We start from the raw sequence: 12988 nt of genomic DNA, 5'->3' as shown, positions 1-12988 counted from the left end.
GTTTTGTGGTCTCATTAGTGGACGGAGTAGGTCCTGACAAGACTGCGACTACACAGGCTGATCGGGACGAAGTAGGTCCTGACAAGACTGCAACTACACAGGCTGATCGGCAGCTACACTGGTCGATTATGACATAAGACTCTTTCTCGCATGACGTGACTCTATAAGCTTTCATTACGGACACAATTACATCTTGTCCATACTAAAAAACGTTACTTGCATTCAGGCAAAACGTTTTTTAAATAAGCGCATACAAATTATTTTAAGTCTATACATTGTTTAGTACATGTACACATATTTACCATTTTGTTTATAAAAAATTGAACAGTTGGCCATGCACTCATCAACTCCAGACTCCCTATGACCCAACCCCCTCTTAAGAGGCCTCCCCGCTTAAGCAGCCAATTAGGCTGTTTCCCTTGACTGGCTGCTTTAGAGGGGTTGGACTGTATATTTTATGTACATACATAAATAATAAGTGTATATATCCACTGTATAAAAAAACATAAATAATTTCTGCAAATGGTGAATCAAATGTGCATATTTTGTGCACCCATGTATGCCGATCATTTCAATAAAAAGCCTGTTTCATTATAAATTCTTTAAATACTCAATTGCAACAATAAATATGTTTCCCGGCATGTTTATTGAAAAATATATATTGAGAGTCCATGTAACAAATTAACCGAAGAACACTTGAATGAAATTACAAGTAATAAGCATGCTTTCCAGCAATAAATCAGCCTACATGTTTTCTTCATAAAATTTTGACACTTTGATAAGTGGGTAGATGAAGGATTTGAAAAAGCAATATGATCCCAGATTTATGGAGGATATTTAATCTGTTTGAAACTGTTCATGATTTATGATACATTTGCAATAAAATGTGCGATTTTCTTCTTTATTGGTCATTGTACGCCCTTTGTGCGGAGTGTACATTAAATAAACGGAACAATGATATGGCATGTTGAAGTCCCGGTTTATCGTGTGATTTTAGTTTAGTATTTGAAATAACATGTTTAATAAATAAAAATAAAATATATTGTAGCTGAGTTTTATATCAAGTGCTTTATGAATTGGCATGTGTAAACTACCCGGAAATATCGAATACCTGCAATCAAATGAGACGCGTTCTGACAAAATTGGGCTTAATGCATGTGCGTAAAGTGTCGTCCCAGATTAGCCTGTGCAGTCCGCACAGGCTTATCCGGGACGACATTTTCCGCTTAAACTATACAAAAAAGTATACTATGCGAAAAATACAATTAAAGCGGAAAGTGTCGTCCCTGATTAGACTGTGCGAACTGCACAGGCTAATCTCGGACGACACTTTACGCACATGCATTAAGCCCAGTTTTCTCAGAACGCGACTGAAATAGTCGCCCAACGCTGTTCTTTTTTACACAGATATATTTTTTTTGCAGTAAGAACACCAACTTAAACATAACTCCTTCGTTTTTTCCTTGAAACAACCTCTAAAGGATTTACGTTATTATTTTTATATTTAAGTAATCCGTATTAAAATCTCTAAATATGAGGGTAATAAATAAGTCAATATACATAACACTGATATGGTTGTTTCGGTCAAATATCGAACTTCTCATGTTGTATGCTTTTTGCATCTACTTTGCACATGCTATATCTTGACCATGCCATTAACTATTCGTTTTTAGCAGTTTTTTTCAGGACTAACGTCAAGTGTACATGAATGGAGGTGATTTGTGTAAAATATATATAAAAAAAACTACTGCTGCTGCCACTACTTTAACTACTCATAATAATTATAAAATAATAGTATTTATTATTGTTGTTATTATTATTATTATTATTATTTAAACAATACAAAAAAAGGGAAAAATAATAGTGATGACTACGATGACGATGATAATGATGATGATAACGATGATCACTGTCATGTTGCCTATAACAAAGATGTGTTGATAATTGTAAACACCGTAACGACATACATATCGCAGCGGTATACGTACATTTGATATGTTTCAGAATAAAATGCATCTTCTTTACGCTTCAGAAGATTACAGTGGTTTGACACATTTTTAACCCATTTATGCCCAGTGGACTCTCCTATCCTTCTAAATTGGATCAATTTATTTCCAAAATTAGGGGTGTCAAGTATATTTATGTCTATTTTTAGAATATTTCATAAAGAAATTCATTTAAGCAAACAGCGCAGACCCAGATGAGACGCCGCATTATGCGGCGTCTCATCTGGGTCTACGCTGTTTGCAATGTCCTTTTTTCAGGACGCTAGGCATAAATGTTTTAATTTTTATTTTTTCAAAATGCTCTTGTTCATACAGTTACCATATGTTTAAAACAGTTTGTTAACATTGACACAACTGATTACCTACAACTGATTACCTACAACTGATTACCTACAACTGATTACCTACAACTGATTACCTACAACTGATTACCTACAACTGATTACCTACAACTGATTACCTACAACTGATTACCTACCCTACAACTGATTACCTACAACTGATTACCTACAACTGATTACCTACAACTGATTACCTACAAACTGATTACCTACAACTGATTACCTACAACTGATTACCTACAACTGATTACCTACAACTGATTACCTACAACTGATTACCTACAACTGATTACCTATAGATTCATTTCCTTGCCAGGGACATTAGCATACGAAAGACATTTGACTTTCAACATTATTGTACAATTGTCGGTGATAAATAATTTCGGGCATTGTAAAATGCCTTCACGCATGGCATTGATTATATATGAATAATACAAAAGGAAACCAAAAAAACAAGTTTTATTATCTAAAATCAGCCATATCGATATAAAATGATATACGCGCAAGCAGTAAACATAGGGAACATAAAAAAACGGAACATATTTTTTTAAAGTAAGATATCATAGTTTAAAAATATAATAACAAAATGGCTACGCTCGCTTAACATGCGGTGAACAATTAATTAACTCGCTAATTAACAAGGGAAGTTTAATCACAAACGTTAATGTATATGCTATTAAACGAGCAATGTCGATGGTACTGTTATAACAAATTATTTAAAAGCAATATAAACAAACGTTATACTTAGATGCACTTTAAATCAAAGTGCATTTGCGAAATCCAATGACAGGGTACTAACGTTTATACATGTCGAAAAAATAATAATTTAAACAACGCTTGTCTAGTTTTGTACAATGTAAATAAACCAATACTCGGACCAAAGATTTTTAAATTTATGCACGAATATCTTAGTTACTTATCATTTTTAATAAATTATATGCATGGAAGAAATTAAAGTTTTCACTAGGAATCTTTTCGAGTACCAGCAAAGCTCAATTCCGATTGTCCTTCAAATTGGCACATTCTTAAAAAAAACACAACATCGGTTAATATAAAAATAATAACCGGATCAATTTCACACGTTTTCCACGGGCGCTGTTTTTACTGAATACGAGTCCCGGAAACTGGTCATAAGAAGCTGTGCGTACCAGATGTTTGTCAGGTACTGGCGCGCGTGCAGAGCGTCCGTGACGCGACAGTCGCTACACGAGTTGCACGAGGGGCCGGAAATCGGGCCGCTCACCGTATCGTCCTGGTTTGGCGGCGATCCCTTAAGGGGACACTGCTCAAGTTCGTGATCCAAGTTTTGTTTCAGTTTGTGCTTTATAGGTAGGGAATATTCGCAGCGCGCACACGCGTATAACCATTTAATATATCTATGTTTCGTCTTGCAGTTATTCTGACCATAAAGATAAGGGTTTAAGGCACTATTGAGAAATATCAAAGCAATGCCACATAATTTAACCTGGTACAATATAATAGTTTCCCCCGTAAAGATCTGAACAAACTGCGACATAATTAATGGTCCCCAACACAATGAAACAGTAAGAGTTACGACGAAGCACATAATTAAGGCTTTATTTCCATTATCAGTACTTGAATCGGGACTAGGGGATGAACATTTATCAGCACAAAATTGTTGGTTGTCAATTTTGCGGTTCACGCAATTCGTGTTACTATGGCAACCGCCTGCCCTGGGGGCCATACCTAACTGACCATAGTTTTGATGCCCTCGGGCGGCGCTCGCTATGCTCCCGTAACACACACAAATTAATAATAATCCTACTATTGTCACCGGTGACAGATAGTACAGGACGAAACTACCACTTTTACCTCCATTAATCACATTTGTACACTCATTTATTGTCTCGTCTTTCCACAAAAGCGTCACGTGTAGGGTTCCGGCGACGGCAACGGTGACGCTAATAATCCAGATTATGCCGACAACGACAGAAATCTTCGATAAACTCATGGACTTGCGCAACAGGCCGGCGACTCGACACTTCCGGTGCATGGCGACTGAGACGAGACTCAGCAGCGACAGAAGGCCGCTGGTGACTCCAAGAAATAAAATGCTCGCGCAAAACACTTTTGGTATTTCTGACGTTGAAAACAAAAGGAAAAGGAACATCGGCGACAGGCACGTGCACATTATGAAGTCTGCGCCGGCAAGATTAATCACTAGGAGGTCGCTGGCGTGCCGGTGCCGCTTGGTTGTCAGCGCGTTAAACAAGACGATTCCATTTCCTGCACAGCCGAGAAACAGCACGAAGATCACGAGCACTGTGCACACCGCGAGCGTTGCCGTGTGAATACAGTCCGACGTCATAGTTATTACGGTATTAGGAGATACGGTGACGTTTTCCGTTTCCATATATTCCATCATATCATACTCGATAAAATTAGAGGATTTCAGATCAGATACTTTGGTCAATTTATACAAAATAATTTTCCCCATTTTACAACATTTTTCAAGAAGAAACGCGCATACTTGTGAAAATTAAACACTCATTAAAACGTTTTCTTTGGCGTGTTTCAAGTAGAGGATTTAACTCGTAAAATATGCCTCTCTGTGCGGGACGCAAAGCGTTCAGTCAATATATTCAATTACCAGTCTATCATCCTGATATTCAATCAGTGACTAATCTCCGAAGATCGCGCTACGAAGCCGGTCTGTAATGTTTATCCGCACACAATCGTTTCAATGAGTCCCCATTCAGAACGCGGTGTCACAAAAATTTGCAGTCAATCGTCCATTTGTGCACTTCGCCAACTGTATGTAGAAATCTACTTCATTCATTTGTTTCTTGCAAAAGAAGACATGCCCTGGAAAATTACTTTTTGTCACAGTAGTGTTTATTAGGGGAGAGCATAGTCATTTTCTTATTAAGCTAACAATTAGAGTTTACTCCCTTGATCCAAACTTATTTTGAAATAGAATACAACTAATAAACACAAATGCTATATCGAAGACCTCTTAAAACTCAAGTTTTTTCGGCGTAGCTGTTAACATCACTTTTGACCTTAGGTGACCTTTAGGATACATTCATAAAAATGCCCGCGGCTACCCACGAATGAATACACTTCATTTAGTCCATTGGCTGATTTGAGAATACCACCAGACCATTGGAAACATGGCCGCGTCTTTCTAACACTGTTTTACTGCGTGTTCAGCATGAAACAATTTTATCTCTTATGAAAAGGCATGATAGATAGAACAGTTTAACACTCAACTCTTCACATCAATACAATTTGTGCGTAGATTCTACATCTTCGTCAGTTTGCGGTTAGTGCGTGTGAATGTCAGAGTTTATATACGTCATCGCTGTGTCTTCACGACTACCTTATGTGCTGACCGGAGTTCGCGGCCAGTAAAATAATCGTTATATAATAAAGACGCTATAGCGTGAACTTGGTGAACTGGAATTTTCTTTAGACCAGAAAGATGTTAAATGAAGATATCCAGCGATATAATTATGGTATGTCAATAATAGATTCTTAATGTGTTTTCAACAATACCATGATAAATATTATTTTTAATTAATTTAACAAGAATTATTCCACCATATTGACTAATGTATTAAGCATGAGCGCGATGATTCTCGATACTGTAAATACTCGAATCAAATAGCAATGCCCGACAAACCACTTAAACAGGTTTGTTTGAAGAACGCGCGTATAAATATTTAAAATGTGTACAGATACTTCGCGTGTGGCAGGTTGACTCATATGCTTTAATTGCACTTACATTATTCTTTTGGTTTTCTGTTTTGTTTCTATAGCTTTATGACCAGCAATATGTAATAATGTAAAATAAGCCGCATAAACTCCGCATAACATCCCGTACTGCGTGTGATGCAGCTAAGAACTGCACAGAAAAAGACATTCGCTATCCTTGATCTCATTCGTTGAACTCTTTATCTTTCATAAACTCCAACCACAATCAACGACGTATATCTTTTTTAAAGATATTTCTTGTTTTAAAGTCTTTGCGTATTTTCATTATTATTTTTTATTTATAGACCTTTTTAACTGTGACAGTACACAACATTTGTTTGTAGATCTACTAGTAATGCATGGTCTTAGCTGTAATATTCGCCCATTTGTAGAAGAAATGGAGTTCTGCTATGATCAAGGTTTGTGCTCAAGAACATTACTTTTAAGCTACTACTGATATTCAATGAAACTTAACTATGGCATATCTTTATGATCATCACATCAGCCACCTGTCTTAGCAAGATTTTTGCCTATTTGTATAAGTGTACCTGAGCACAATGTGCTCATGGTGAACTTTTGTGATCCGTCTTGCGTTGTGCGGCGTCAACATTTGTCTGGTTAACACTCTGGAGGCCACATTTATTCCTGATCTTCATGAAATTTGGTCTGGATATTTGTGCCAATGATACCTTGGACGAGTTCGAAAATGGTTAAGTTGCTTGAAAAACATGGACGCCAGGGGCGGGGCATTTTTTCTTATATGGCTTTAGTAAAACCTTGTTAACACTCTAGATGTAACAGTCATTGTCCGAACAGCATGAAACTTGATCAAAAGATTTGTCCCAATGATACGTTGGACCAGTTCGAAAATGGTTCCGGTTACTTGAAAAACATGGCCGACAGGGGGCCTGGCATTTTTCCTGATATGGCTAAAGTAAAACCTTGTTTACACTCTAAAGGCCACATATATGGTCCGATCTTCGTGAAATTTGGTCAGGAGATTTGTGCCAATGATACCTTGGACGAGTTAGAAAACGGTTTAGTTGCTTGAAGAACATGGCTGCCAGGGGGGCGGAGCATTTTTCCTTATATGGCTTTAGAAAACCTTGTTAACACTCTAGATGTAACAGTTATTGTCCGAACAGCATGAAACTTTATCAAATGATTTGTCCAAATGAGACATTGGACGATTTCGAAAATGGTTGCGGTTACTTGATAAACATCGCAGACATGGGGTGGGGCATTTTTCCGGATATGGCTTAAGTAAAACCTTGTAAACACTCCAAAAGTTACATTTATAGTTCACTTTTCATGAAACTTGGTCAAAAGATTTGTCCCAATGCTATCTTTGACGAGTTCAAAAAGGGTTCCAGTTGCTTGAAAACATGGCCGCCAGGGAAGGGGCAATTTTCCGTACAACGCTATATATGGCTATATTAAAACCCTGTAAACAATTTAGAGCCCACATTTATTGTCCAATCTTCACGAAACTTTGTCAGAAGATTTGTCTCAATGATATATTGGAAGAGTTCGAAATAGTTCCGGTTGGTTGAATAACATGGCTGCCAGGGGGCGGGTTATTTATCCATATATGGCTTTGGTCAAAATTTGTAAACACTCTAAATATCACATTTATAGTCCAATCATTGTGAAACTTGATCAGAAAATGTGTTCTTATGATATCTTGGATATGTTCGAAAATGGTTGCGGTCTGTTGAAAAACATGGCCATCAGGGCGGGGAATTTATCCTTATATGGCTATAGTAAAACCTTGTTAACACTCCAAAAGTTACATTTATGTTCACTCTTCGTGAAACTTGGTCAGAAGATTTGTCCCAATGCTATCTTGGACGAGTTCAAAAAGGGTTCCAGTTGCTTGAAAACATGGCCGCCATGGGAGGGGCATTTTTCCGTACAACGCTATATATGGCTATAGTAAAACCTTGTAAACACTTTAGAGCCCTCATTTATTGTCCAATCTTCATGAAACTTGGTCAGAAGATTTGTCCCAATGATATCTTTGACGAGTTTTAAAATGGTTCCGGTTGGTTGAATAACATGGCCGCCAGAGAGCGGGGCAATTTTTCCATATATGGCTTTGGTCAAAATTTGTTAACACTCTAAAATTCACATTTATAGTCCAATCTCCGTGAAACTTGATCAGAAAATGTGTTCTTATGATACCTTGGATATGTTCGAAAATGGTTCTTGTCTGTGAAAAACATGGCCACCAGGGGCGGGGAATTTATCCTTATATGGCTATATAAAACATTGGTAGCACTCCAAAAGTTACACTTTATTGTTCACTCTTCATGAAACTTGGTCAGAAGATTTGTCCCAATGATATCTTGGACGAGTTAAAAAATGGTTCCAGTTGCTTGAAAAACATGGCTGCCAGGGGAGGGGCATTTTTCCTTATAACGCTATATATGGCTATAGTAAAACCATGTTAACACTCTAGAGGACACATTTATTGTCAAATCTTCATGACACTTGGTCAAGATTTGTCCTAATTATATCTTTGACGAGTTTAAATATGGTTCCGGTTGGTTGAAAAACATGGCGCTCAGGGAGCGTGGAATGTTTCATTATATGGCTATAGTAAAACTTTGTCAACTCTCTAAATGTCACATTATTGTCCAATCTTCATGAAACTTAACCTGAACATGTGTTTTAATGATATCTTGGATGAGTTCGAAAATGGTTCCGGTATGTTGAAAAACATGGCCGCCAGGGGGGCCGGGAATTTATTGTTATATGGCTATAGTTAAACCTTGTTAGCACTCTAAAAGTTTATAGTTAACTCTTAGAACAAAACTTGGTCAGAACAATTTTTAATGATATCTCGGGCTGCGTTGAATATATCAGTTCCTTTGTATCTCTGGTGAGCGACTTTTGGCCTTTCAGGCCGTCTTTTTTAAATAAGTGTCAAGTACCCTAGTTAAGATGTGCCTACAACATAACTGTAAGGTTAACATTTAGGCATTTCTTGTTACGTGGCAAAACCTTGTTAAAAAAACAACATTTTAGTTTGCATATGCCTCTTTATCTGTTTTCAAATCTGTCATTAAAATGTCACTATTGTGACTGTCAGAAAATGTACATCCTACTGTCGAAGTGGGTGAATAGTGGAGTGTCCGGGACAGCTCTTGTCCTTGTATGGTGTATAGTGAAACATCGTTAACACTCAATAAGTCACGTATGTGCCCGCTTTTCGTGCAGATGTAATTTTTTGCCATATATTCACATAGAAGGCACGTATCTTGGCACTATTTATTAATCATTAACGTATTTGCCCAATACTCAGTAAGAAGTAGCGTATTTTTCGCAATATTCATTAAGAAGTTATGCATTTGCCCAGAATGCATTAAGCAGTATTTTCCCAATATAAATGACGACGCCACGCCATGTTGTCCTTATGATGTATCCAACGAGTAAGTAAATTGTCTCTGTCTGTTGAGAAACATGGTCGAAAGTGGAAGTGCAATTGTTACTTCTTTAGCTAAAATTTGATTATATGAACACACGTCAGATAGATGGAAGACTGTTCCTTACACTACTGAAGTTAAATCTTGTGAATACAACCTGCTCAGGACAGTTTTTATGCTCCCCCAAAAAATATTTTGGGGGGAGCATATAGTCGCCGCTTCGTCTGTCCTAGTCTGCGTCTGTCTTTCTGTCTGTCCGTCCGTGCACAATTTTTGTCCGGGCTATTTCTCAGCAACTAATGACCGGAATTCAATGAAACTTTATGGGAAGCTTCACTACCAAGAGGAGATGTGCATATTATCAGCGGGTTCTGGTCGGATGATTTTTCACAGAGTTATGGCCCTTTGAAATTTTCTATAATTTTTTTTATTGCCCCCCCACCCCCCAACTACTGTGCCCTCAAGACGTTTCCTTTTATCTGAATATATAGTGCAATATTGTGACAAAAAAAACTTTGGGGAGCATCCCCCGTCTCCGACGGTTTCTTGTTTATCATCTGCTATTCTCAGTAGAGATGTGGGGCCATTTAGCCAAATTGTTTAGAAAACAAAATTTGTCGAGTCGGCATGCTGTCTATGAAGAACACGTAAAACATACTACAAGACATGTTCACGTTAATTTTATGTTAAGCATAGTCTTGATTATGTTTAGCATAGTCTTAATTACATTAAAGTTTAAGCAGAATAGCCGCCCTAAAATGGGTCTTTTTGTCATATGAGGCCAGCGTATCTGCAGATCATCCTCGTATTCTGGCTAGGCGCTTGGCCTCTCCGCTTTAACCCTTTCAGTGCGGGAACCGAATTTTGAAGGCCTTTGCAAACAGTTTGGATCCAGATGAGACGCCACAGAACGTGGCGTCTCATCAGGATCCAAACTGTTTGCTATTCTGATAGTATTCTTCGAAAAAAATCGAAGAAAATGCTAATTTTAGAAATTCAGCAGACGACATTTTAGTAGAAGACAAATTTCCCAGCATTCAAAGGGTTAAAATCCCACAATGTTTTGTGGTCTCATTAGTGAACGGAGTAGGCCCTGACAAGACTGCGACTACACAGGCTGATCGGCAGCTACACTGGTCGATTATGACATAAGACTCTTTCTCGCATGACGTGACTCTATAAGCTTTCATTACGGACACAATTACATCTTGTCCATACTAAAAAACGTTACTTGCATTCAGGCAAAACGTTTTTTAAATAAGCGCATATAAATTATTTTAAGTCTATACATTGTTTAGTACATGTACACATATTTACCATTTTGTTCATAAAAAATTGAACAGTTGGCCATGCACTCATCAACTCCAGACTCCCTATGACCCAACCCCCTCTTAAGAGGCCTCCCCGCTTAAGCAGCCAATTAGGCTGTTTCCCTTGACTGGCTGCTTAAGAGGGGTTGGACTGTATATTTTATGTACATACATAAATAATAAGTGTATATATCCACTGTATAAAAAAAACAAATAATTTCTGCAAATGATGAATCAAATGTGCATATTTCGTGCACCCATGTCTGCCGATCATTTCAATAAAAAGCCTGTTTCATTATAAATTCTTTAAATACTCAATTGCAACAATAAATATGTTTCCCGGCATGTTTATTGAAAAATATATATTGAGAGTCCATGTAACAACTTAACCGAAGAACACTTGAATGAAATTACAAGTAATAAGCATGCTTTCCAGCAATAAATCAGCCTACATTTTTTCTTCATAAAATTTTGACACTTTGATAAGTGGGTAGATGAAGGATTTGAAAAAGCAATATGATCCCAGATTTATGGAGGATATTTAATCTGTTTGAAACTGTTCATGATTTATGATACATTTGCAATAAAATGTGCGATTTTCTTCTTTATTGGTCATTGAACGCCCTTTGTGCGGAGTGTACATTAAATAAACGGAACAATGATATGGCATGTTGAAGTCCCGGTTTATCGTGTGATTTTAGTTTAGTATTTGAAATAACATGTTTAATAAATAAAAATAAAATATATTGTAGCTGAGTTTAATATCAAGTGCTTTATGAATTGGCATGTGTAAACGACCCGGAAATATCGTATACCTGCAATCAAATGAGACGCGTTCTGACAAAATTGGGCTTAATGCATGTGCGTAAAGTGTCGTCCCAGATTAGCCTGTGCAGTCCGCACAGGCTTATCCGGGACGACATTTTCCGCTTAAACTATACAAAAAAGTATACTATGCGAAAAATACAATTAAAGCGGAAAGTGTCGTCCCTGATTAGACTGTGCGGACTGCACAGGCTAATCTCGGACGACACTTGACGCACATGCATTAAGCCCAGTTTTCTCAGAACGCGACTGAAATAGTCGCCCAACGCTGTTCTTTTTTACACAGATATATTTTTTTTGCAGTAAGAACACCAACTTAAACATAACTCCTTCGTTTTTTCCTTGAAACAACCTCTACAGGATTTACGTTATTATTTTTATATGTAAGTAATCCGTATTAAAATCTCTAAATATGAGGGTAATAAATAAGTCAATATACATAACACTGAGACGGTTGTTTCGGTCAAATATCGAACTTCTCATGTTGTATGCTTTTTGCATCTACTTTGCACATGCTATATCTTGACCATGCCATTAACTATTCGTTTTTCACCTCCTACAAATGGAGGTGATTTGTGTAAATATAAAAAAAAAACTACTGCTGCTGCCACTTCTTTAACTACTCATAATAATTATAAAATAATAGTATTTATTATTGTTATTATTATTATTATTATTGAAACAATACAAAAAAGGGAAAAATAATAGTGATGACTACGATGACGATGATAATGATGATGATAACGATGATCACTGTCATGTTGCCTATAACAAAGATGTGTTGATAATTGTAAACACCGTAACGACATACATATCGCAGCGGTATACGTACATTTGATATGTTTCAGAATAAAATGCATCTTCTTTACGCTTCAGAAGATTACAGTGGTTTGACACATTTTTAACCCATTTATGCCCAGTGGACTCTCCTATCCTCTAAATTGGATCAATTTATTTCCAAAATTAGGAGTGTCAAGTATATTTATGTCTATTTTTAGAATATTTCATAAAGAAATTCATTTAAGCAAACAGCGCAGACCCAGATGAGACGCCGCATTATGCGGCGTCTCATCTGGGTCTACGCTGTTTGCAATGTCCTTTTTTCAGGACGCTAGGCATACATGTTTTTATTTTTATTTTTTCAAAATGCTCTTGTTAATACAGTTACCATATGTTTAAAACAGTTTGTTAACATTGACACAACTGATTACCTACAACTGATTACCTATAGATTCATTTCCTTGCCAGGGACATTAGCATACGAAAGACATTTGACTTTCAACATTATTGTACAATTGTCGGTGATAAATAATTTCGGGCATTGTAAAATGCCTTCACGCATGGCATTGATTATATATGAA

The 12988-nt window shown here is 37.0% G+C and overlaps 1 protein-coding gene and 1 long non-coding RNA gene across 2 annotated transcripts; one reads left to right on the top strand and one right to left on the bottom strand.

Annotated features, from left to right (window-relative positions):
* LOC127871351 (uncharacterized) lies at positions 1-11548 on the top strand. Its single transcript, XR_008045302.1, has 2 exons — positions 1-30; positions 10583-11548. It is a non-coding gene; the product is annotated as an uncharacterized LOC127871351 (long non-coding RNA).
* Positions 2657-5109, bottom strand: LOC127871350 (probable G-protein coupled receptor 75). Its single transcript, XM_052414153.1, has one exon. It carries the CDS (start codon positions 4803-4805, stop codon positions 3423-3425), a length of 1383 nt encoding a protein of 460 aa, XP_052270113.1. The 5' UTR covers positions 4806-5109; the 3' UTR covers positions 2657-3422.
* Positions 11549-12988: the final 1440 nt, after the last annotated feature.

Source organism: Dreissena polymorpha, chromosome 3 (assembly GCF_020536995.1).
Source record: "Dreissena polymorpha isolate Duluth1 chromosome 3, UMN_Dpol_1.0, whole genome shotgun sequence".
NCBI lineage: Eukaryota > Metazoa > Mollusca > Bivalvia > Myida > Dreissenidae > Dreissena > Dreissena polymorpha.
Note: the sequence above shows the minus strand (reverse complement) of the source record. Positions and strands in the feature narration are given on the sequence as shown.

What these genes read in the sequence shown, in the direction of transcription:
- LOC127871350 (XM_052414153.1), bottom strand. Translation starts at nt 4,805, where the DNA reads ATGGGGAAAATTATTTTGTATAAATTGACCAAAGTATCTGATCTGAAA.